Here is a 27,115-nt window from a genome sequence, read left to right as displayed (position 1 = left end):
GCGGAGCGGGCCCGGAGTGGGCATGGCTCTGGCTTGTGGGCGGGGCGGGTGGCAGACCCACCTCCCGCCCAGTCCGCGGCGCGCCCCTTGTACTGGTGAAACAGGCGGGGTCAGCGTACCCACTGCTTCCTGGCCGCCAGGGCGGCGTGGATCGCGGCCCCGGATTTTGACAGCGGGCCCCGACCTCAGGTAACCGCGCCTCCCGCCGCCCTCGCCGCCGCCCTATATGTGGCGCGTCGCGGCTGCCGGGCCATGGAGCACGCCTGCTGTCCCCCACAATGGAGCTGGCCGAGCGGTTCCTGCTGGACGCGCTCGCCTACCTGGAGTGCGCCCTGGGCTTCCTGTGCTACGTGCTGCTGAAGCTGGTGGGCTCGCCCTACGGGCGCTACGCGTCGCCGCGCACCGCATTTCGGCTGCCGGCGCGGGCCGCTTGGGCGGTGCAGGAGCTGCCCTCGCTGGCGGTGCCGCTCCTCGCGTGCGCCTGCGCGCCCGCCGAGCGGCTCAACCGCTGGCCCAACTGCATCCTCCTGACCATGTTCCTCGTCCACTACGCGCAAAGGTGAGGGCGGGCGGCCCCGCGCCTCTCCCTGCCACCCCTGGTGCGCTCCCTTCTCCCTGCCACCTCTGGTGCCCTGCCCTCTCCCTGCCACCCCTGGTGCGCTGCCCTCTCCCTGCCACCCCTGGTGCCCTGTCCCCTCCCTGCCACCCCAGGCTGGCTCCCTCCACCTGTGTAGCAGGGCCTGGCGCCCTCTCCTTGCGCCTCTGCTTCTTCTCCCAGCATCCTCTTTCTACTTTTCTAGTTCCACTTTGGGCTCTTTGCTGTGGGTGGAGGAGCTCTTTTCCTCCAGCCAAATGGTCACCTGCAACTTGGGAGCCTGGTTTCCTCAAACTCCTTGTGACTTGCCCTTTAGGATGTACGGACTGTATGGGCTTGAATGGATCACGCTCAGAGACTTTCACCTCCACATTATGCAAGGGCCCCCGCGACTGTGGAAGTGGCTTTCCAAGAAATAACCTTAAACACACATGAGGTCTTTACACTGACTTCCAAGTGTTTCGTTTTTGTGAAGAATGCTCAATGGCTGTGTCTGAACTGTTCAGGTCTCGTAATAAGTTGGGACTTTCTCCAGCTCTTAGGTTTTGGCTTTTACACCGCTAAACCAAATGGCTGGACAAAAGTTTAAAATCAGAATTTGAAAATGTGTATTCAGACTTCAAAAGGCTGCCAAGTTAAAAAGGGCGTTCCCTGCATGTGAGAGACCTGGGCTCACCTGCTCTGTGAACGTGGGCAGGTTACTTGACCTCTGTGATCGTGGGTCCCACCCCACTACGCCCGCTTCATAAAGTGGGACGGGAAAGAAGTGTGGGTGTCTCTAAGCCTCTCTTGAGCCCCTGGCACAGCTGTGTCCCCACCTGCTTTTAAGCAGGCACGGGAAGTGGGCAGAGTCAGCATTCCACAAGGCTTTCTGGGGGCCCTGTTTCTGACACTCCTAGAGAATTCCAGTAAGCAAAGTTGTTACCAGACTCATGGAGGTTCTGTAATGTGATTGAGCATTACTGCAATTTGCATATCAATAGAATTCTCATGACTACATACATTTCTCCATAAATATGCCAGAACCTATGTCTGTCTGTTTCTGTCACAACTAAAAGCAAGCTCTCGAGTCAGACTGCTAGGTGTTATCTCAACCGCATCACTGGTGACTGGTGAGGTAAGTTATTAAGCTGCTCTGCAGCAGATTGCCCCATCAATGAAATTGGCGGAGCCATGGTACCAGCTACCCACCAGTGGGACTGGCATGCATATTAAATACTAAAGGCAACTCCATAAAATGCTTGTGAGGTTCTGGGAAATCTGAATGCTCAATGGTGACAAATAACACCACTTTATATCACCATGCAAATGGGCGTATCTGCATACACACTCTGCGTGACATTTGTTCACGCTGCAGCCAGCTTCCAGTGCCAAGAAAAAAATCTGAAGACATTGAAGGCATTGGAAAGATGTGAAGGGAGCACTTTACAGAGCTTTGTCTGAAAGCCTGGAGTTGAAGCTTTTTGATGTAAGGTGTCATGTGTAATTGCATCGGGGCTCACTCTAGTGGGAGACTGGATGCGGCCTCCCAGAGGGCCGAAGTCGCTTCTACAGATAGAACTGGAATAGATCCTTTCATACAGATGAGGCCACAGAGCCCCAGAGTTCAGGTGTTTTATCCAAGCGATTGCCGGGACTAACACCCTGCTCCCCTCCTCGGTTTCTAGACCAGTGGTTTCAGAAACTCTGCTCCAAAGGATTTGACGGGTCACGTGTAGTTTTTTAAACTGCTGGGCTATTCTTTTTTCCCCAAGTCGTTCATGTTACTATACACATAGCCCATGTGGTTTGGGGGCATTTAAGTTTTTCCAAATAGAAAAGATAAACATCTTCCATTCTACCCAAGCAACTAATTTATTAAACGGTCATTTGACCTAAGTCGGTGAGCTCTTGGACGAGAACGGAAGTGCAAACCGCATTGAGCGCTTGTTCCAAACCACTGAACTCCTTGACCCAGAAGCTGTTTCTTCAGCCCCTCGTTTGTCAGGGCTCTGCAGGCCAGACAAGACAGTAAGAAGGCAGACAGGTGAATCCAAGCCTGAGTCAGGCTAGTGGCGGGAGAAACACAAACCATGGGACATGCTTGGGAGACATGAGACCGACTGGGCAGCAACTTCCAGAACTTGGCAGACGTGTGCCGAAGCCCTGTGCTAAGACGTGGGCTGACACAGGAGGGAGGCGGGGCCCCGCCTAGGGGAGCTTGAGCCTCTTGAGGACTGAAGCCAGAAGGAGGCTTCCCACGGTCTGTGAGAAGGAGTGTTTGCCTGTGTGTTTCTAGCTCTTCATTCGGCACACACTGACTACGGATTATTTGATGTATTTGGCATTCTACTCACCGTTGGGCGTACAGAGTTGAGATGTTCTCTTGAGTCAATGAATACAGGACAGACTCTGGAGAATCAACAGGATCTTTGGGGCACAAGAGCCAGGGATGGGAGGGAAGGCCTGCCTAGGAGGGCAAGAGGGGACAACTGTGGGACAGAACACACCAGGGCCCTGACCAGCTCCCCCAAGGACGGTGAAGGATGTTTGTAGTAACTTTTTTTTATTTTAACTTTTTGGCCGCACTGTGTGACATGTGGGATCTTAGTTCCCTGACCAGGGATCGAACCCATGCCCCCTGCAGTGGAAGCGTGGAGTCTTAACCACTGGACCACCAGGGAAGTCCCCGTAGGAAGGTTTTTTTAATCTATGGCAAACCACATGGTTGTCCCGCCAGCGGCCTGTGGCCTTTGCATCCTGTCTGCACTGAGGTCACCTCCTGTTGGTCACGGGCTTCTGAGTTCCCAAGGGCACCACCGCATCTTCTCACACCGCCCTTGGTTTCGTGTGTGTGGAGCGTATCCGACCTCTCGCCTGCTCACCTGAGGCAAGTGTATGCCGGAAATGGGCAGTTGCCTGTTCTCAAGTCAACTCAGAGCTGCTCTGCATTTGTCAGAAGCCCAGGTGTGGCTCCTTCAACCCCGTCTCACCTCATGTTCTGCTGCTTTCTGTCCAGCCAAGCAGGGATTCGATATGACCCGAACCCAGGGTACCTGTGTCATAGATTTTCCCTTTCCATTCAGCAGTGAGTGAGTGAGTCAGTCACTGATTATTTCTTAACAGCTTCTCTGTTTAACAGTAGTTATAAACCAAAATCCCACTTGAGCGCTGAGCTGTTTATTTACCGCTGGGGCCCCAGTCACCCTGAGGCCACAGAGGAAGGGTGCCAAACACTCACCTCACAAGTGTGCAGACTTTCAAACACCCACCCCAAGGTCTGTGCTCAACCAGATCTGTGACCTTGTGGGATCTTGATTCTGTTGTCATCCTTGACTGCAATGCCTCAAAGCCCCTCACCTACTTCAGGTTCATCGTTCCTCCAGCTGGGGCCTGTTAATGGTCTGGGGAGAGCCTGGCCCAGCCTCTCTTTTAACTGTGTCATAAAGCATGTATAACATTAAAACACAGCAGAGGACTGGAGAGGGTGAAGGGCACACCACATCCTTGGCCCTTGCCTTGTGGATTCAAATAATTTGAGAAGAGGAAAACTTTTATGTCAAAGTATAGAGTGACAGAAAGTAAAGTATTAATTGTGTCTGTGACCTTGCCTTGAAAGAGCAAAGTGCTTATTTAAGTATGTAGCTTTACTGCAGTTTAATCACTCCAGGGAAAGAAAAGCAAAGGGAACTGATCCAAATGTAGGAAGTGCTGTAGATTTCAACGATGTCAAATTGTTGAGAAAAAAGTAATACAGTCAAATATTAAAATCAACAACCACTCTCAGTTTTAAACATTTAAAAATGGTTAAATCTACCATTACCTAAATTACTGCCAGATCACCAAGTTGGTTACTTAGTGTTCCCAAACTTGGGTGGGCGACATTATAGGCTGTCCTAGGAGATGATGTCCAACTGCTTCCATTTCCAGAGTCAAATCATTTGCTGAGTGATTGCATTATTTCTCGTTGCAAGAAAACTGCAGTGTTGTTATTGCAGTTTATTGGGAAAACATTTTAAGAGAGAATTCTTATACTTCACTATGCAAATTAAGCAGTCATGGAGCTTGTGTCTGGGAGCCCAAAAATTGAAATCTTAACTTTCAACCATTAGAGAATTGTCATTCCACATGGTTGCCGGCATGTTGACCTTTGAAAGGAATGCTTTCACTTGAGTCTTTCCAGCAGATGGGTGCAGTGGTTATTTGCCAGTTAACTTGGGTTTTGTGTAGGCATTAACCCTACTGGCTTGAGTGGTTCAAGAAACCACGTGAGAGCTGCTTGGGAGGATGAGAATCTTGGGTCTCTGGGCGCTACTTTGCAGTGAGAGTAGAAATGCGGGCTAGCTCTGGGGACTTTGTTCTTTTCTGTAATCCATTTTCCTTCATGGGTGCTAATAGGATACTTTCTTGTTTCCTTAAAATTCAGGAAAAAATTTAAGGAAAAATTTTTGGTTTGCTTTATTAATTTTGCCTGATTCTCTCTGAGCCTTTTCCAGTAAGCAATTGCAAGTCTTCAGCCCAAGAAATCAAATTTCTCCCTCTCACTCATCAGGTCTGTTCTGAATGTATTAGGTTCCAGGACTTAAAATACATGTGTGCATATTGCATGCAAAAGAACCTACAACTGAGTACATGCTCCTGTACAAAACTTAGAAAATGTGGAGGAATTGAAGGAAGAAGATAAAAACCACCTACAGTTCCATCACCCAGAGATAACACTGACGATATTTTGGCATATCTCTTTCCCATCTCCTTCACTGTCTTTAATAAGTTTTTGATCACTTTTTTTTCTAAGCAGTAAAGATAACACGCATAAACACGCATAAAACCTTATATCCCACTGTTGTCACTTAACGTAAGTATTATACTGGCCTAGTAGAAATACTTACTAAGGATGACTTCTAAAGACCAATGTGCCACAGAGTGAATAGACAGAGCCAGCCCTGCTTGGTCCTGTTTCTCGCCACCACCTTGCGATGTGTTGGATGGCACACCTGGGTCATTGCCTCGGAGCCTGCCTCTTCCTAGCCTACTGTCTCTCTCCATCACCCAGGGCACCGCATTCCTCTGAGCCTCTGGGTCCTGATCTATTAAATAGGGTAAATAGTAACAGTTCTGACAGTATTTTAAAAAAAAAACATGTTGTATAGGATTAGGAATTATTGGGAACATTTTTATCAGGCACTACGAGAAGCACCTTTATGCTTTCTAAGCATGGAAACTCACCCAAAAAGTAAACAGGTGGCAGACTGCCCTGAGCATCAAAGCCGCGCGGAGTTTCCGGCATCTCAGGGCTTTTGGTTCATCCAGTCGTCAAACATTCCCTGCATTCCTGATGGTCCTACAAACACAAACTTTTGTAAGTTTCCCTGGGTAATTAAAAACAATTTGATGTTTGGGCTTCCATGTTGGCGCAGTGGTTGAGAGTCCGCCTGCCTGCCGATGTAGGGGACACAGGTTCGTGCCCCGGTCCGGGAAGATCCCACGTGCCGCGGAGCGGCTGGGCCCGTGAGCCATGGCCGCTGAGCCTGAGCGTCCGGAGCCTGTGCTCCGCAACAGGAGAGGCCACAGCAGTGAGAGGCCCCGCGTACCGCAAAAAAAAAACAAAAAAACAATTTGATGGAAAGTACATATTCTTTCTTTACATGGAATAGAAAGAAAATAAAATAAGGAAACTGTAACACAATGAAGAACAAAGTGTCAAATTCAATCCCATATCTGCTTCTGATGATGTAGGAAACAGAATTCCTTCCTAGCTCCTTGGGACCTGGCTACTATGTATCCAGAAGAGGAAATGGCTTTATAACCCAGTACCTAAATAAAATACTTTTTTTTTTTTAATAAGTGGAATTTGTGGCTTTATTTATTTATTTGCGATACGCAGGCCTCTCACTGTTGTGGCCTCTCCCGTTGCGGAGCACAGGCTCCGGACGCGCAGGCTCAGCGGCCATGGCTCAGCGGCCATGGCTCAGCGGCCCAGCTGCTCCGCGGCATATGGGATCTTCCCGGACCGAGGCACGAACCCGTATCCCCTGCATCCGCAGGCGGACTCTCAACCACTGCGCCACCAGGGAAGCCCTAAATAAAATACTTGTAAGTCCAAGTGCTTCATAGTTTCTCAAAAGATTATTTCTATTTTAAGGAATTTTCAACCTCTGACTTAATGCCATTATTTTAAAGAGGGGTGGTATTCATTTCCCATAGGTGAGTGTGAGGGTGACGCAGTGTCTGAGAAGAGCTTTTGAAGACGAGTGTCTGTTGTAACCAAGGTGGCCTGGGTCCCAGACCCTGGCGCATGACTGGTGCTGTGTCCATCCAGCAGGTGTGCCTGCCTTCCTTACTGTCTGAGCCTGGATCCTTCGCCCTGATAGGCGGCTGGGTCCACAGCAATCCCTGAACTGCTCTTGCCCCCCCAAAGTCTGGATGAAGGCTCAGATGAAAGCCAAGCCCAGAAGCCACCACTCCTTGGTCCCATTCTGATTCCTAAATGGCCCAAGTCAAAGAAAAACACTGCTGACAACAGCTGCCTGGATTTCCGAGGAAGAGATGTAAAGCTAAAGGGAATAACCCAAAAAGAGAAAAATAATCGAAAAGATGCCAAGAGGGGGCAGAGCACTCCCCTCTGGAAGGCATGTTGCATTTGGACATCTGGCCCCTTAAGACCCTGGCCGGCATGTCCTCAGAGGCAGTCCTAGAGGTCTGCAGGCATAGGTGGCATTGCTCAGCATAGCTTGTTCTGACTTCGATGGTTTTTATGGCCAGGCCTGTGGACATCAGGGTCACTGCTGTCCCCTCCAAGGGCAGAGAGCAGAGAGCAACAGAAGAGGCCTGTGTCAACCTTTATAAGGCCCTGTTTCCAGTCCTTGCCCCTTTACTGACATTCACGTGAGACCAAAGAGAGGTAAATCCTCTCCCCAGGTTCTTTATGACTGTCTTCCCCAAGTTCCCCCCAGGGCATGCATAGGAGCAAAAGTCAGTGCACCTCTCCTGCCTGGTCAGGTAACAGGACACGGGTGCGCAGTCCCTGCCAGCCATCAAGCCACAGTGAGCCCCGGGACGCAGCGGCTGCCCGAAGTCCAAATGCTGGGGCCACAGGCAGGAGTGTTTTCTAAAAAATCAAAGTGATGGTTCTAGGTTAGATCTCCTGTTTTAATCTAGACCAAGAACTATGAACTTTTTGGGAAAGGGCCAAATAGTGCATATGTTAAGCTTTCTGGGCCAAAGGACAAAATAAAGTACATGGTGTAGGAATTTATAACAAAAGAGAAAAGATTTCACAAAAGTTGTATTGACAAAATTTGAAATATGATACCTTAGTGCAATTTTGGTAATACAGGTGTAATGAAAAGAATGGGGTTCTTTTTTTTGTTGGGGAATAACATGTAACTTAATTGGACATCAGGGTTAGGGCACCTTCTTATGAAAATCTCTTGTGTCTACCTCTTACCACGATGACATTTTATCTTTGAAAATGTCCTTTCGCGCATGTATGTCCTGCCAAATATTCGTATCAGTCCACAAGTTTATGATTGCAATTTAACACAACCCTGGCTTGAAAGCCTTTTGTGAAATTTTTTTAAACTTTATTCTATAAATGTATTTATTTATTTATGGCTGCGTTGGGTCTTCGTTGCTGCGCGCGGGCTTTCTCTAGTTGCGGCGAGTGGGGGCTACTCTTCGTTGCGGTGCACGGGCTTCTCATTGCGGTGGCTTCTCTTGTTGTGGAGCACAGGCTCTAGGCATGTGGGCTTCAGTAGTTGTGGCACGCAGGCTCAGTAGTTGTGGCTCGCAGACTCTAGAGTGCAGGCTCAGTAGTCGTGGCTCGCAGGCTCTAGAGCGCAGGCTCAGTAGTTGTGGCGCACGGGCTTAGTTGCTCCACGGCATGTGGGCTCTTCCTGGACCAGGGCTCGAACCTGTGTCCCCTGCATTGGCAGGCGGATTCTTAACCACTGAGTCACCAAGGAAGTCCCATGAAATTCTATTGCATTCTTCTCTCTTGATATCTGCCTTTTAGTGGGTCATGACATTGTAGATTAATATCTTGCAATTGAATATCAGGTGGCAGCTCCTCGATTACACAGCTAAGTGGATTTTGAAGTATGGAAACCAAAGTTCGAGAAGCACTGCTAGAACTAGTCTGGGCTTAGAAATTGTCCACTGCACATTGATGTGAGAAAGTAGATCTTGCTGCTGCTTTTAATTTTAACAGCACGGAAAGTATTAATATATAGAGCAGTCTGACATGACTTGTGATTCAAACAGTGTCAGTTGTCATTGAAATAACTAACACAGTGTAAATTTTGCACCTGAGTGATTTTTGTCCTACAGTTTTAGGTGGATTCACTAAGAAGGTGAATTGAACCTGCAGCAAAAGCTAATTTCCAAACCCTTTAAAACTCAGTAATAGTGGGCTTCCCCGGTGGCACCAGTGGTTAAGAATCTGCCAGCCAATGCAGGGGACACGGGTTCGAGCCCTGGTCCGGGAGGATCCTATGTGCCACGGAGCAGCTAAGCCCCTGCACCACAACTACTGAGCCTGCACTGTAGAGCCCGCGAGCCACAACTACTGAAGCCCACACGCCTAGAGCCCGTGCTCCACAATAAGAGAAGCCACCGCAAGGAGAAGCCCACGCGCAGCAACAAAGACCCAACGCAGCCAAAAATAAATTAATTACTTTAAAAAAAAACTCAATAGTAGTGGTTGAGAGCAATTTTTCTCAATGAGAAAATTTGTCTTGAGCTCTAAATAGTGGTCAGGTCCATGGAGGGAATGTCACATGCACTGTTGACACTGTTGATTCAGTCACACACGATAGATTTTGTTTGTTTTGCCGAGTGCCTGATGGTATAGGAGATAGCTTTAAACACCTTACATTTTCACAAGCTTTGTAAATTTGTAATTTATCTGTGTGTCTGTCCCACACATTTTTACCACCATGAGTAATAACATCCTAGCTGATTCCCCTTTAGGCTGTACTGAACTAGTGTTTCCTCAACCTCTTTGGAAGTATCCTCACCTTTAGCTGTTCCACGCAGACTGTTTAGAGAGCCTGAGCCTGCAGTCGCTCCAGCCTCGGCACTGAACCCTAGAATGAACAGCTGAGCGATAGCATCCAGTTCCGTGGACACACCAAGAGCCAAGGATGCTCACATGCTGCATCTTCTGCCCCGCTTTTTTTTTTTTTTTCGGTACACGGGCCTCTCACTGTTGCAGCCTCTCCCGTTGCGGAGCACAGACTCCGGACGCGCAGGCTCAGCGGTCATGGCTCACGGGCCCAGCCGCTCCGCGGCATGTGGGATCTTCCCGGACCGGGGCACGAACCCGTGTCCCCTGCATCGGCAGGCGGACTCTCAACCACTGTGCCACCAGGGAAGCCCCCTGCCTCGCTTTTAAACTATAGACGTCACTCCTGGTATCCTAACTCCTCAAGTGCTGTTCTCCCCAAAAGGCTAATAACAATGTACAACAAGTTTATATTCCCTGGACATGTTTCTTTGGCTGCTGCAATTAATTGCCTCACCATTGGCATATGGTTTTCCTTGTTTGGCTAACAAAATGAACTGCTTGGTAGCTTCCTGGGGGTCCATAGCCTCATTTTCATTTCTTTTGTAAAGAAATTCTGTCATGGGGTGCTGTTTTAAATTCTGTGATTTTTTTTGATCGTTGCTTTCCTGGGAGTTGGGGACATTGTGATGACGGCTCAGCCTGGTAGTGGGGACCTCTGTTATATTCTCCTGGCACAGCTATAGTGGCATTGCATCCCAAAGAATGCTTTGCCCTCTGATGCAGTAACAAAATAGCCCACACTCCACTGTACCTTCAAAGCACGAAGAGGCCATCAACTTTTCTTGTTCTGACAGGATGGGTATGCACTGGTCATACACAGCCCAGTGCTGTGCTTGGTACTCAGGTCACTGCATCACGGTGATGGGCAGCGAGCACACCAAGCAGCAGTGCAAAGCGATAAGATGGTCATGTACAGTTTCTGCCACAGCTACTGAACTCTGCGCAGACAACGTGTAAACAGAGGACCATGCTCACGTTCCAGTACTGCTTCATTTATGGACACTGAGATTTGAATTTCATATAATTTTCACACGTCATGAAATATTCTTTTGATTCCCCTATCCCCAATATTTAAAAATGTAAAAAGCATTCTTAGCTCACAGACTCTAAAACACAGTGGTGGTGGACAGGATTTGTCCCAGGGGCTGTGTTTGCTGACACCTGATCCAGACTCACGTTTTGATATCACAGGCATAGAACATTAGTGACAGATGAGGAACATTTGTGAAGGCAAAACAAAAGAGAGGTTTGGGTTTCACCTTTACAGTGTGCCAGCCAATGTTTGCCAGTTTAGAATTCAGCCCTGAACTTGAAACCGGATTGGGAGAAATCCATCAAAAGTTTGCTGTACAGAAACGTCTACCACCTTTGCAGAATGTTTCCTCAGAGTTGCTTCTACAACACTTTATACATCTATAATCTAGAAATTTGTGACATCTAGCCTAGAAGTTTGCCTCCCACCATTTTTTAGTACCTGTTTTTCCTATTCCAAGCTTACTGTTTTTCCCTCCACTCTCTGACCCTGCGTTTCTATTAGCCTGTGTTGAACTCGGCATGTTCCATTCAGGTCAACAGTCCCAGTCTTTCAGGAACGGAGCATTCTACATTTTAACAGGCATCTTTCTAAACCAAGTCCAACCCCTGCGTCTACCACAAGTCTTATATCCTGCTCTCTCTTCTTTTTTTTCCGTGTTTCTCCAAACTTGGAATTCTAACACTTTCTCAGTTCAGTCCTGCGATTTGCCTCCTGGAAATTTCCTTGAGACCATAACTCCCCGAGGAGATTTTTCCTAACTTTCTCACCATACTGTCCCCTTTCTACTTTCCCACGGCTAGAGAATCCCCTACGCTGACTGTGGAAATGAGGCTGCTCACTCCTGGTACCTCTGAAGTCTGGGCACTCAGGGACAGGGTGAGAACCATTTTGTATTCTGCCATCTACCGTTTTCTCTGGGTCTCACACAAGGGCCCCTACCCTGGCTGAGAAACAGGGAGAGGCAGAAAGGCACCTTGACAACAGTGCCCAATCACAACACGTCAGAATCCCTGCCTGTTTTTAAGGGAGCCTATGCCGGTCCAAGACACGCACACTTACCCCCAATCAAGACCAAGTCCTGATCTTGCAGTGTGAGTGTTCGCAGTTAACCTGCATCCCCAGTGCCAGCCCACTGTACCAACTGTCTGCCAGATAGGAACCATGTTTTCCCAAGGCAGAGAGAAATGGTTGAGATTCCCTGTTCTTTTTGAGGGGCTTTTCAACACTATAGTTTCCAGGTAAATCTCTACTTCACTGATGATGTCATAACCAAAGGGATGCTTTGCCCTAAATTTGAATAAGGTCTTCTTTGGGGAACGTGTCGTGAACAAGATGAGAACCTTGAAGGCTGCTTGTGATTCGTGTGAAAGTTCTCCCAAGATGCTGAGTGAGACTGTTGGGGAGAGAATCCCTTGAGGATGTATAGCCAACATTATAGTACTATTCTCATGCTATTACTATTACTATTAACAATCAATTAACGTTTTTACTCTAGAGTAGATGGCCAAAATGGAAACAATAAGTGTTTACATTTTTCCTTGTTTTAAGCTATAATTTACATAAATAAAATTCACTCATTTTGAGTCTATAGTTTGATCAATTTTGGTGATTGGATTAAGTTGTGTAGCATGGCCACAATCTGGATACAGAACTGGTGTACAACAATTCCTTTCACCGACAGAGGGATTCAAGTTGTCACTTTCTTCTTGGGTCAGTTTTGGTCACCTTTGTCTTTTAAGAATTTTGTCTATTTCATCCACGTCAAATGTATTGACATACAGCTGTTGAAAATAGTTTCTTATTATCCTCTTAAGTGCTGTAGGTTACATAGTGATGCCCCTTTTTTAAATGTATTACACACTGATTCTAAAGAGAAAATTCAAACACAGAATAAAATTTTGCATCCTGTTTTCTTCATACATTTCACGTTTCTTGTCCTTGTATTTTCCCTCTTTAAATTTTTAGTAATGTGCCCCTACACCAGCGTGATATAACCAAAGAACGTGATGTCAAATTGCCCAGGTTTACACTGAAACTCAGCCACTCTCTTGCCCTGTGGCCTTGAGCAGATTACTTAGCCACTCTGAGTCTTAATCTTGTCCTCTGTCAAATGTGCGTAACGCTATCTCCTGTGCAGGTAGCTGGGAGGCCTCGCTGTGATGGACGCTCAGGGAATGAGAGCCACTGTGATGGTGATGGACAACGTGATGGTGGTCCCCAACGCGTAGTGCTCAGACTAGAACGAGTCACTGGTTTTAGGATGGTGGGAAGTCTGAGAGTCTCTTGAAGCCTTCAGTCTCTCTCATTCAGTGCGTCTGTTTCGCATTCTGTACAGTTGGAATCCTGAGTTTGTGCACAGTGGTGTCCATTATTGAAACACGGTTAATTCTTTAACTAGAAATGCTGCTTTTAACAGATGTGGTACTCTGGGCAAGTGTTACTAAGAATGACTTTTGTACAAAAAGCAGGATTAAAAACCCAAGACACTTAAAGTAGAATTGCAGAAATTAGATTCTTTATCGTTGTTGCTTTTCTTAAAAAAAAAATATATATATATATATATATATATATATGTTTCTTTTTTCCGAAGGGCCTTGATTTTCCCATTTCTGATCCGAGGAGGAAAGCCCATGCCATTGTACACCTTTATCCTGGCATTCATGTTCTGCACCTATAATGGCTACTTGCAGAGCAGATACTTGAGTCAGTATGCGGTATATGCTGACAACTGGCTCACTGACCCCCGATTTCTAACAGGTGAGTGTCCTTAGTGATGCGCTCCATCCTCCTAATCATAACTTCGGTGCTCACCTTCCAGTAGTGTCCAGTGAGAAAGCGCACACTTCTTGAGAGAACAGAGAGTCTGCGTAGGTCCATGACCTAGTAGGGGGCCAAGCACTGGCAGGAGGGAGGGTCAGGCTGTCCCAGCGCCGCATCAGTAGCAGGAGATGACGCAGGTGCCCGTCACCCTTGCCCACTCAAGCACTGAAAGCACAAATACCTGTTCTTAAGGTGAGCCTAAAAATAGCAACCGGTTCCAGCAGAGTGAGCAGTGGACGGAGAGTGAGTTCATTTGGGCACTAGTTGACTGTGTAATCTAAGACAGTGGTTAAACCTCCTACGCTTTCTTCCGGAAAGCAAGAGAAAGTCAGTCTGGGTCATCTTCCAACAAGGTAATTAGACTTTTATGGTTATACTGACTTTAAACTTTGAGGTTTGTGAGGTTTTTGAATTTTTTTAAAATTTTTATCAATGAACGTAATGTACATTTTCAAGTTCTAATTATAACCTTACAAGTTCTGAACAAAAATGATGATAGAACATTAGCCATCAAAAATATTTGCAAGGATGTTAAAACTACGTAATTTGGGAGCTCTTGTTTGTAAGGAAGTTTCTTCTCTATGTTTACCCTCCTAACATTTAGACATTCTAGCACATTCAGGTATAGCTTACCCCCAAGGTAGCATGCTAAAGATCTGCAGTTGGTCCATCAAATTCTCAAACTGCCCCAGAGCCCTTCACCCTAAAGTACATAAAGTGACCTTACGTTTCATCTGGCTTTTTCTCCATGTGTATGAATTTGTCATAATAGAGAAAACGAATATTTGAGTAGTACTTTGTTGTTGACGAAGCAGTTTCACATTTCTCGGTCATATTTTTTTCTGTGAATTAAAATTTTGCTCCCAGGGCAGAGTCCTCATCGAACCTGAGAACTGTGACAACAAGGGATCTGCTTCCTCATCTATCAGAGGGGGGACGAATGCGAAAATTTTCAAGAGCCTTTTCTAGCTCCACAAGTCTGTGCCTCCATGAAACACCAGACTAAATTGTTTTGTTTGCACCCTGCCCCCAGATATCATCTTGATTTATCTGCTCCCTGACTGTCTGATTTTCTTCTTCCCCAACTCTCAGAAGGAGACAGAACAGGCTTGGCCATCTGCCAGGAGCTGTACCCATGCTTCTGCCTGTCCGAGGTTCAGAAAAGGGCAAAAGTTAGGTCCTTTTCACAGGAGAAAGAAAGGTCATGTGGTTAAGCAGCTGGCCCCAGATCTAAATCGAGTAATAGCAGAGTGGTGGTTTAAACCAGATCATCACACTGGCCCACAAAAGGCAATGAGGGACAGAGAAAGGGGATTGTTTTTTAAACTGAAAGATAAAGGTTTTAAATGTTTATTTGAGATTCTCATGGTAATCGTGTTTATGATGAATTGTTTGAACTTTTGATGAACAACAAAACAAAAGAATTCTTTGGTCTGTGAATTTCAGTGTCATTTAAAGGAGCTCTATAGATAGACCATGTTACCTGCAGGTGCCTTTGAAATTGGTCTAAAATTTAAGACATCAATAAATTGTATACAGACTTCTTGACTTCTCTATGATTGAACAGAAGTAATTGAAAATGAGGAAATATGCCAACTGAGAAACAAACTGGGTTACTTTTTTCATATTCATTTCATAAAGTTTATAGATTTTGTAATTACATGAATAATTTTAGAAATCACATAATTAATTATACTTACAATAGTTATTATGAAAAGGTTAAGCAAGTATCAATAGTAATAAAATCCTAACAAAAAGTTTCCCAGAGAAGTAAGAGTGGTTAAGCTAAAAGAATTTATACAGAGATTTTAAGATCCGTAACCATGGAATTAAATGTTTCGTTCAGATAAGCACAAATATTAGTTTTCCTACGAATCTAGGCAATAGAGGGAGCTTGTCTCTTAGAAGACAAATAAAGGAAGCATGGAATTTTGAGAACGTGATGCTTTCTGGAGCATCACATTGGGGGCCAAATCACCTAGAAGGGACATACTGAAATTCAAACAAGGTAGCGAGTCAGCCATAAATTGATGGATCCAATAAGTGACTTACAAAACGTATGAGACAATTTGGTACAAACTGTTTAGAAAGGAAGCTGTCTAGTGAAATCAATAGGAAGAAATCTTGCAAGTCTTACTGTAGACCTGAACATGATTCATATGTCCCTGTTCTAACTGTGGAAAACTATTTAATGCCACGGGGGTAACTAATAATGTTACTCCAAGTGTACGTTCCCTTGAAATTGAATTGAATGCCACCATGAAGCACCATCGACCATTCACAATGTTTTAAGTATCTCAGAATAATCAAATTAACTCTTTTTATGAAATCAAATTATTCCTTTTATCAAGCACTATTTTGACATCTTGCCTTTTCTTGTTGGAATTAATTGGTATGATACTGATAAGTCTCCTTTAAGTGATGAGAAACCTCTGAAGGCTTTGGAGAACTGGAGAGAAAATGTTCAGATGCTGTGGAATATCTACGCAGAGCTGGGCGGCTGGCAGTTGAAGATTTAGTTGGGGGAGATGAGGTGGACGAACAGACCCAGGAACACCGACTGATGAATAAGCAGGAAGTCGGGTGGGGGAGGCCGTGGATGTGCGTTAAATTGTTCAAATGAGGTTATGGAGAAAGGAGAGAAGAGGACCAGAGGTTAGCTCCTCCGCACCGCCCCTCAAGGGGCCTGAATGCAACCAGTCATGGTAAGGCACGCGCTGGGATTTCCCGTCTCCTCTTCTGCGAAACAGAGGGGCCAGAGGGGGCATCGTGCTTCAGACAGTGTTTGAGAGGACAAATAAACGTTGTGGGCTGACCCACTGACAATGGTAATACCTCTTCCTAGAAAAGAGCCTTGTGCCTTAGTCATAAGTCAAATTTCTGATCATACCAGTCATCCTAAAAACATAGATTGTGGCCATCCCGTTAAGCTATCTTAAATAGTTTAGATAATTTAATGGTATTATTAGAAAAGCAAAGCCCTATCTAGCAGGCCTAGAGCAGTGCTTCTAAGTCATCTTCCTCAATAAAGCACAGTGTTTATTATATACAATGATTTTTGCTATCCGTCATGGCTAATGTGTTATACAAATAATACCCTTCATTCAGGCTTGGGTTTGTAAACTGTGTAGTTTATTAACCATAATACTCTTGAATATTTTATTTTCTTTATATCTCATTTTCTTTAGGTTTTGTCTTGTGGTTGTTAGGTCTGCTGATAAACATCCATTCAGACCATGTCCTAAGGAACCTCAGGAAACCAGGGGAGACTGGATATAAAATACCAAGGGGTATGTACCAAAGATGGGGAATTTATTCTAAAATCTTATTGAATGATGCTTTGCTGTTTTAGTTTTGCTAGATCTTGTAACTAAAGTGCAGTATGTTTTAGCTGCAGGTTTTCAGTGTGAGTCACCATTATTGTTCGTAACAGTGACTGATTACTCTTTTGTTAAAATGATGAAGAAGCAATTCTGACTAACTGGACGCTTATTAAGCAAAAAGGAAGCTCTAGTTATATCTGTGTTTGGAAAGAGAGATTAGTAGGAATTTGTGGTCTACAAGGGGTGTCCGATACTTCATTTCTAGCCACAGAATAGAATCGATAGCTCGACTGACCCTCCCCCCGAAAACAATTTAAAATGTTGGGTGAAAAATTTAAATGCGTCAGTGTGGTATCAAGAAAGCAAGTAATCATCAGAGGGCAAAATCTAAGTGAGTGCTAGAGTCCAGAGTGCATCTTGGTTTAACCACTGGCTGACCCTCATGCTGGTTTTGTGGCCCAAATTCGTGCCACTCGCCTGGTCTGAGAAACGTCCAGCTGTGAATTAGGATCCATGTATTCCTGGGGGCGGTGCGCTCATGCCTGTGGCCAACGCAAGCCCAGATCCCCAGGGAACCTGCCTTCAACTCAGGCCTCCGAGAGCCCAGCGGACCACACGCCACAGAATAAGGGCCGCAGTCAAAAGTTGTAGAGCCCATGAGGAAAAGGGCACCATGAACAAGAGCTTCATGAACGTGAGCGAGCTCAGATCTTAGAGTTCATGGACACAAGTTGTAAAGTGAATACTTAAATATTTAAAAAATAAAAAAGGGATTGAAATTATGAGCAAAGGAGCAATATACTCTAAAAAGGACAACATAGATACAAGCTGGAAAACAACAGAGCTTCTGAACACTTTCTTTAAATATCAGTAGGTAAGACTACAACTAGAGTGAAAGTGAGAAGCACACAGCAGCACTTAGTTTGGAATCCTTCAGCTTACCTTCCTGGAAACCATACAGGAACAACAGCAGAACAAATGACCAAGAAACCCTGTAAAGCTCAAATGACTTAAACCGTGGCCCTGGGGTTCCCCTTGGAGTGTGCAGCTCTGCTCTCCGGCCCGATGGCTTCCAGGCCCCCGCGCCCTGCTCTGCCCCTTGGGTGCCCCCCACTCCCTGGGGTGTAATGGCCCAGATGTTGGGGGAGGGGTCTGGTCCACACAGCACCCCACGGGCTTCGAGAAAGGTCTGGCCTGTCATGTACACTTGATGAATCTGTGAAGATGTGAGGAGTGAATGAATGAGTCTGTCCTTGAAAATCTGTATTTTCTCCAGCTCTTTGTGTAGGGGTCCCTTAGGTCCATTTTATCAAGTTCGTTCATCAACTGTTAGTCTGTGTTCCCCACCCTTGTTTAAGTTTTGTCAGCTTGATTCATTAACCAGGGAGGTGATATATTGAAGTGTGTTAAAACCGTAACATTTTATAGTCAGACAAACAGATAGGTATTGATACAGGCATGTACTTCCTACCAGAAGTTGTGATATGAAATAGTAAAAACGGTCATGTTAGATGTGTCTCATTGATGAAAATTCTGTAAAGGTTGTATTTCTCCAGAGCTGCTTTGTATGTTCTCCGAGGAAGTATCCACTGGTATCTCTTAAGTCAGGATTTCATTAGGCACTGTTTCATAGTAAACGCACTGCTGAGTCTCTGTTTTCTTCTAGGGGGCTTGTTTGAGTACATCACTGCGGCCAACTACTTCGGAGAGGTCGTTGAGTGGTGTGGCTACGCCCTCGCCAGCTGGTCCATCCAGGGCTGGGCTTTTGCCGTGTTCACCTTCTGTGTCCTGCTCACCAGGGCTCAGCAGCATCACCAGTACGTTTGAAAACGCTTTTAGCATTTCTAATTTGTCCTCCGACCTTGGTAGAGCAATTTGCAGGTTAGATTTTTGAAATGTTCATATCAATTTGCCAAATCCCAGTTTAAACCAGGCTTTAGCTAAACGAGCATGGAACCACGCAAATGTCTGAAGAATAGCCCAGCTGTAATCGTCAGGTACGCGTCAGCCACATCATTTGCTCCACCCTGCTCTGAGCCTCTTTGAATGTCTGCTGCTGGACTCGGTGGTCAAGTTGAATGTCAGGCAGGGGGATTCAGGGTCTGACGTGGACTCGCCAATGATAACAGGGGACGCTGACCGGGCAGCAGGCCCTCGGGCGGCTGCAGTTGGAAGCATCAGTGTCTGGCCCTGGCAGAGCCCCTTCCCACAAGGGCATCCCACTGTGCAGGGTCCCTGATGGACTCCTGGGATACCGCACCCCGAGGTCACATTGTTTTCCAGAGTGTGAGGCCTTTATCAGATCTCCAAAAGGGTCTGTGATCCATTTGACCAACAGCATAGAAAACAAAGTATGTTAAAGCTGAAGTGAGCTTGGAGGGCATCTTCCCCATCTAACAGGTGGGGAAACTGAGGCTCAGGCTCAGACAGGGTGGAAGTCACGTCTCGCTGAGACTGGAGAGCTCGCAGACCATCTGAGCATCGGGACAGTCCCCTGATGCCGCAGCAATGCTGGAAGTTTGGCGCGGCTCGTTCCCCAGTGCCCACATGGACAGCTCGTGTCCTCTGAGCCCGAGGGGACGCTGCTCTGCTTTCCTGGCTTCATGCACTCGGAAACATTCCATCCTGACCTCCAGGGCTGCTGACACAGAGGCATCCAAAAATGTATATCATTGTCCTGCTTCACGGACTTTGCCATCTCTTTGGGGAACAGGACAGAGCTGGAAGGCCAGCAGAAGAATAGATGATATCACGGTGCAGTGGGAAACACAGACTTCTTAGAGTCAGAAGTCCTGGGTTTATTTCCCAGGCTCACCATGTATTTAAAGACACAGAGGATTATTATCGTAGGTAATGAGAAAGAGCTAAAAATATCTGTTTAGCTAGTAGTTGAAGACATTACAGCAAAAGCGTGAGAGTTATTGAGATCCTGAGAGCAGCACCTCTGTTCTTTGAAGTGACCCCTGTGCTGGTGAGTTGGTGAGCTTCCCTCCTGCCAGTGAGGGGAGCAGGGCCACAAAGCCAGGACCCGTGTGTATCCCGGAGCTGCTGTGAAGACAGGGGTGGGAAGGAAGCCCATACCAGCGAGGGCTCAGGAAAGGGGTTACAGCGTCAGAAGTGGCTCAAACGCACAAACGTTCAGGAATGATTCGCCGTCTAGGGTTGGATTGAGTCCTAACCCCAGGAACAGAGTCCATGTAGACGGGCTTAGTTCAGATGAGGTCACCCTGGAGTCAGGCCCTAGTCCAGTAGGACTGGTGTCCTTACGAAGAGGAGACGCTTGGACGCAGACATGCACACGAAAGAAGCGACGGCTGCGTGCAGACAGACACAGAGGGAAGCTGAGGGCCGAGAGTGTGGCAGTGATGCAGCCACAAACCGAGGAACCCCAGAGGCTGCCGGAAGCTGGGAAAGGCTGGAAGTCACACACCGGGTTTCAGGACTTAAATGAAGCTCAGATTCTTGATGTCTCATCGCAGAAAGAATTCAGTGAGAGACAAAGTGATGGGTAAGAAGTGGATTTATTTAGAGAGAAACACACTCCACAGGCAGAGTGTGGGCCATCTCAGAAGGTGAGAGAGGCACCAGGGTATGGGAGCCGGTGATTGCATAGGCTAATGAGGGGGAGGAGTGTTCCAGTTGCTTCAGGAAGGGGCGGGGATTTCCAGGAATTGGGCCACCGCCCACTTTTTGATCGTTACGGCCTGTCTTGGAACTGTCATGGCGCCTGCGGGTGTGTCATTTAGCGTGCTAACGTGAGCTTGCTGATACCGAGGCTCAAGGTCTAGTGAAAAAGTCGACTTGTCCGCCATCTTGGACCCATTTGGTTCTAATCCGTTTATGTCACGTCCTCGGGCTGTGTCATTCTTTCAAAGGTTGTGCCCTGCCTCTTCCCCTCCTGTTTCAGAAAGACCCTCCCTTGGAGCCTGGGAGAGAGCAGTGGCCCTACCACACCCGGACTGCAGGCTTCTGGCCGCCCGGCATAAATGCTGTTGTTTCAGGCCCCGGGTTTGTGGCTCTTCGTTATAGCAGCCCTGAGAAACCAACACACCAGCCCTTCCGGGAGTTACAGTCCATGGGGCTGTAAGCAAAGGCAGTGAGCCTGAGGTCCTCAGTTTTCTCCTCTGCTAGATGATTTCCCCAGATCTCATGCCTATGAAACTCTTGCCTATGAAACTCTTTTCTTAGAACCAGAAAGATTCATACTCTCAGCAGGCCTGGCTGAAATAATATGTTATTATCACCTTAGAATAAAAGTATCTAACAACGTCCTAGAAAATGAATAAAGCAAAACTAGGTTCATGTAACAGCAGTGACAACAACTGCAAGCTATCTTCCCCACCCCCACTCCGCATCCCTTCCCCTCCCCCTCCTCCACCTTCCTCTCCTCCTCCTCTTCCTTCCCCTCCCCCTCCCCTTTGTGTCCCCATCTCCCTCCCCCTCCCTTCTCCCCTTCCCCTTTCCTTCCCTCCCCCTTCCCTCACCCTCCCCTTTCCTTCCCTCCCCCTCTCCTCCCCCTTTCTTCTCCCCTTCCTCTCTCCTTCCCTCCCCCTTCCCTCTCTCCCTCCCCCTTCCCTCTCTCCCTCCCCCTTCTTCCCTCCCTCTTCCCCTCCCCCTCCTCCCCCACCTCAGCACCAGCACCTACCCCACACAGCCCAGTGCAGGGGCCTAAGACCACCTTCTCATGGCCATGGGGGAGATGCTATTCCTGTCCATTTGTTATATTAGATATTAAAAAGTGAATATTGTTTGGTTTCTAATAATAAAAGCGAAAGAGATAATCCTGACATTTTAAGAAAGTGGAACAGAGGAAGATTGAACAAGAGCACACTAGGTCAGTTGTAAAGATGTTTTCTCAAATGAAAACAGGGCACAGGGAAATCCCTCTCAGTGCTGCAGTGTGACACAGATATAAATAGAGAATAATCCTATTTTCCAAATGAAAGTCTCTGTAAAGAAAACCCAAAGGTGTTCTTTGCAGATTCACGGGTTGAAAGGGCTCTTTTTCGTTCATTTGCTGTTTAAATTGATGTCAGTGTGAAAGCAATTTTAATTGCTGAACAATTAATTCGGTTTAGGGGAAGTATGTTCAGAAATGTTAGATTTACAAGCTGAGGACAAAATTAAGCCTATCTTTGTTTTTTTTTTTTTTTTTAAATCCAGTCAACCCAACTAATGAAACCATCAGATAAGTTGCTTCCAAAAGGAAACAATCCCTGGGACTAGTCCTTGCACTATATTTGACTTACTGACAATGTTCCTAAAGCCATATTTTATTACAATGAACTTCTTTCTGTAACAGCTAGATGTGAAGTATTTAAATCCATAAATGATTGTTATATTGATAATTAAATCTGTAGATCAGAAACTGAGGGTCACCTGTTCCGAGTAGCTAACAGATATTCAGGTTTGAGGCCACATTTCAAGGAATGGTTAAGGGGGGCACGTTTTCTCACCGTTTTCTTCCCTGCCAGCCTCGAGCAGCCATGCTTGTTGGATGGGGCCAGGGTGTGGCTGCACATGATTTCACAGCTGTGTGAGATGAACTCAGACGTGTGCTCATTCACACCCGGGCACTGGAGGTTGGGGCTGGCCTCAAGCACAGTCTTTGAGGGCAGACTCTGTTGCATGCTTATCTATTTGTTAACTTTAATGTCATTTTTAAAAATGAACTCAATGAGTCTTCAAGACACTGGTTGATGACACAATGATTTTTTTTTAAAAAGACCCACGTGAATATGACACGCTGCCATCTTGTCACAGCCTGTTTCATGAGACGTGGGTGCATAACCGTGATATGTGAACACTCGGAAAGTGCTTACTCAGCTGTCAGTGGCCCGTCCCTGTGTTCACAAACACAAAGCTGTTTCTGAGCCCGAAACGCACAAAGGGTTAGGGATTATTTTGCATTCAACAGAAAGGCAATGAGATGTTAGTTCAGTCTCCACAGTAATAAAATCAAGACAAAAAATTGGTATCCAGCCCTGGTCAGTGTCACATAAACTTTGGTTCTAAGGGTAGCAAAATGAATGAGAAAAGTAATAGAAATATGCCGCTTGTCCTTTTAAAAGTATCTATACATACACACATACTTAAAGTACTTTTTTTCTTTTTGGCTGTGTGGCATGTGGGATCTTATTAGTTCCCTGACCAGGGATCAAACCCATGCCCCCTGCAGTGGAAGCACAGAGTCCTAACCACTGGACCACCGGGGAAGTCCTTTAAAGTATGTTTTCTTGAGGTGGGTTTGTGGTCTCAGTGTTCAAACAAATGAGAAGTTTCCTGGGTGGCTGCACAGCGCCTGGAGCCGTCCCGAGGGCGTGGGCGGGAGCGCCTGTCCTGTTCTTGCTGTCTTTGGGCCGCGGCCTTCACTCTTGCCCATCTGAGGCCGGTGTCCCGGGTCCCGGGGCAGTTTCAGGACAGGGGCTTGCCTCCTGCTCTCCTAGCGTGCTGTCCACACTGCTGCCCCATGGGAGGCTCTTCGGAACTGGCTGCCAGGTCTGTGTCCTGGATCCCGAGCGGGCTGTCTTAGTCTGTTCAGGCTGCTGTCACAAACATGCCATAACCCAGGGCCTTATAAACAACAAACGAGGGCTTCCCTGGTGGCGCAGTGCTTGAGAGTCCGCCTGCCGATGCAGGGGCGCGGGTTCGTGCCCTGGTCCGGGAAGATCCCACATGCCGCGGAGCGGCTGGGCCCGTGAGCCATGGCCGCTGAGCCTGCGCGTCCGGAGCCTGTGCTCCACAACGGGAGAGGCCACAACAGTGAGAGGCCCGCGTGCCGGAAAAAAGTAAAAAACAAAACAACAAACGATTATTTCTCAGAGTTCTGGAGGTTGGAAATTGGAGATATGGGTGCCAGTACTGGCAGTTCTGGGAAAGGCCCTCTTCTGGGTTGCTTTCTCGCTGTAACCTCAAGGACAGAAAGAGCCGGGGGGCCTCTTTAATCAAGGCACTAATTCCATCCTTGAGGCTCCATTCCATCCTTGAGGCTTCATGACCTCTTCGCCTCCCAGAGGCCTCACCTCCTAATACTATCATTGCCTCGGGCGTTAGGTCCTTCACATGACTTTTGCGAGGGTCACATTCAGACCATAGCACAGGCTGACATGAGTAAATATGTGGACTGTACACATTCTTGGCACCTCTGCTGCCCGTAGCCCTTCTTGTCTCCACACACATCACTGATCTGGAAAAGTCCGTTGTTACTGTGGCCTCATGTCAGGGGAGGTGCTGCTTGATCTGAGGCCCAGTGACCAGCTTCTGTGGGTGTTTCTCATCCTGTGTCTTTTGGGGAATACAGAACAGCGCATGAGAGCACCATGGCATCTGCTATGTTGTAATTCTGTATTTGTGGATGACAGTGTTTAGTTGATCTAAAATCGACAGGATTTTGTTGACTCACTTTCAGGTTGTTGTTTTCATATGTTTCTGCCATCTTAACAAATTAGCTAATTTTTTTTTAATTTAATTTAATTTATTTATTTATTCAGCAGGTTCTTATTAGTTATCCATTTTATACATATTAGTGTGTATATGTCGATCCCAACCTCCCAGTTCATCCCACCCCCACGCCCCCGCCATTTTCCCCCCCTTGGTGTCCATACATTTGTTCTCTACAATAGCTAATTATTTTTCATCATTGTTTTTAGTCTGTTTAGCACTCTTTTGTACTTATGGAAAGGCTTTTTCTGCCTATTTCTCCATTTTGTCAAATTATTTTTAATCTTTTACTCCACCCACTTAGCTGCCACCCTTCCCAACGGGCTATTACCCCACAACGAATGAGTGTGCCTTTGTTGATTTAATTTATATCAAAACTGAAAATACCTGTTTGAGTGCAGGGCCGAATTATGAACGACCCGTGTCACGTGTTCCTAGGTTTGTTTGAGAGTCACCTGGCATTTAGCTGCGTGCCCCTGCCACAGACCCTGGGTCTGGAGCAGTAGTTCTCTTCTGGGAACTGGAGAAAACTCTTGGGGTAACTAAGAGATACTCAGGATACACCTACTCGGTTCCTCTCCCCTCCCCCAGTCAGCCTGCTTCCCAAGATCTGCAAAGATAGTGCCCCAATATCCTGATCTGCGTGTTTATCACATGCCTGTAATTTTCCCTGCCTATATAAAGGTGAATTATATGAGTCACATCTTCGTGAATCGTGCTGTACCGTCTGATACGTTTATTCATGATACAGACAAAGTCAAGCTATGTGTCTGAGATGCCAGAATTTTTATTACTACTTTTTTAAAAAGCTCAGTATCCCTTTATGATGAGAAATATTGTCCGTTTTGTTAGCAACTGTTAAATGTTTCAGTGAGAAAATTAAGGTTTTTTTAATGTATTTTTTTGTCTTATTTCAGGTGGTACCATGAGAAATTTGAAGACTATCCCAAATTCAGAAAAATTATGATTCCATTTTTGTTTTAAGTTCGTTGTCAATGGGGTTACCTTCAACTTGAAACTTTTCGATCATGTTTCTCTCAGGATGATATAAATGAATGTGTGTCTGTGTAATTTTTCTGCTACTTAACCTTTTTCAAGATTTGCTCTAGGATTGTGTAAATGAGTAAACTATCTAATAACAGTAGCCAATGTGTAAGCTACCTAATAACAGTCTAATCAAACTGAAATGGCAGCTGGAAGTATGACGCTGCATACCGGGTCACGGATCTGGAACTCTAATTGCAGCTTGACCCTCCTCGCATGTGTCTGCCTCTTTGGACCAAAACATTCTCTACCCCTTGCACAACTCCCTACAGCAATGGGTTTAAGGTCAAAGGTGATGTTGTCCCCTCCGGCTATGGAGGTGTGTTCTGTCTTCATGTCCCTCTCATCCCCCTAGGTCGGAGAGGCCCGTGTCCCCACAGAGTACCCACCACAGCCTCTCACTGTTGGGTGCTGGGCAGGCAGAGAAGCTGGGCGTAGAGAGAGGAGAGGCCCAGCGGAGGCCGATGCAAAAGGCCTCTGGCACCTGCTCCAGCCTGGACCACCAGGTGACTTCACTGGCAGGACAGGGCACTGGGGGCATTCCTAAGGAGCAAGCTGCTGTGTCCCCCATGAAAGGGACTTACTTCCTGGAGGCCATCAGCTGGGAGCACGAAGGTGCTGCGGGGCAGCCTTCCCATCTCGGGTCACTCGCCATGAGCCATTAGGAGTCTCTGGCTTGGGATGATTTTTCTTCCTCCTTCTAGGTAGAATTAACATTTTTTAAAGGCACTTTTTCTTTTTAAATACCTCTCAATATTGCAAAACTATAATTTGAAGCAGAATTTCTTATTTTAGATGCACTCAAAACCTCCACGGAGATGAATGACAGTAATAAAATGTACTACTTATTGCCAGATATGTGAAAGAAATCTCCCCACTGGAAGGCTACCTACTGAGTCTCTTGCCCGCTCTGTGAAAATCCAATGAACACATGGTACGGACCCCTCCTCACCTGGGACAGCACTACCTCTATTGCTCCCGCATTTGCAGGGGTGGGAACCGAGCAAGGGGTTAAGTGGAGAGAGTCCGTGTTCACTTAACTATCTCTAACGATGCTGGGTGGCAGAGGCCTCCGGGACATGCCTGACGTTGCGTCCTGTATGTTCTCCGACCGACTGCCACCTTTGGGCAGGGAGCAGGCCCTCCTGCCCCCGGCACCCCGGGGCCCCTGGGCACCCCATCATTTCCCTCCCCCCTTCTCCTGGCTCACCTTCCCAACCAGGGGCTCCCTCCCCATGAGGTTTCATGTAGAAACTGTGTTCTTGGTGTTAGTGGTTTTTAGAGTCCCTTAGGGTTTTAGAATGACACGGAAAGCTTTTCCTGATGTGGCCGTGCTTCATTTTTAACTAAAAATGGAATGCTTTTGTGGGGAAATGTTATGATCAAATAAACGTTGGCCCTTTTTCTGACTGAATAATTACTTGAAACCATAAAACAATAAATATTTAGGATCTCCTCCAGAAAACTCAGAAATCTGAGCAAGTCTTGACGGATCTGGGCCCCTGGGCTCTGGAAGGTGTACCTGGCCAGAACGATGCTTGTCTGAGAGCTAGAGATGCTCACTGTGACTTTTAATTCTGTTGGTGCTTCTTTTTTATTTGAGTGACCAAAAGTTTGGGTTAAGTGGGGATTTGATGAATGGTTGCTACTTCACTGTCATGTGCTGGGTGGATGATTGACAGGACGAAATCTTGTTCTATGTTGTCTGCCTGTCTTCCCTTTGCTAAAAACTGTAACTAGCAGATTATGACAGTTTGTTATTGTGTTAGTTATAATAATTAAGGAGATTAATAAAATTACTGGTAAAAGTT

General features: G+C 46.5%; 1 protein-coding gene across 1 annotated transcript; it reads left to right on the top strand.

The window, feature by feature from the left end:
- The first annotated feature begins 195 nt into the window (after nt 1–195).
- On the top strand, nt 196–27,115 carry SRD5A1 (steroid 5 alpha-reductase 1). The gene is made up of 5 exons (XM_004274502.3): nt 196–559; nt 13,268–13,434; nt 16,686–16,787; nt 18,487–18,637; nt 25,178–27,115. Exons 1-5 carry the CDS (start codon nt 279–281, stop codon nt 25,242–25,244), a joined length of 768 nt encoding a protein of 255 aa, XP_004274550.1. The 5' UTR covers nt 196–278; the 3' UTR covers nt 25,245–27,115.

Source organism: Orcinus orca, chromosome 3 (assembly GCF_937001465.1).
Source record: "Orcinus orca chromosome 3, mOrcOrc1.1, whole genome shotgun sequence".
Classification (NCBI taxonomy): domain Eukaryota; kingdom Metazoa; phylum Chordata; class Mammalia; order Artiodactyla; family Delphinidae; genus Orcinus; species Orcinus orca.
This window is presented reverse-complemented; position numbering and strand designations above follow the sequence as displayed.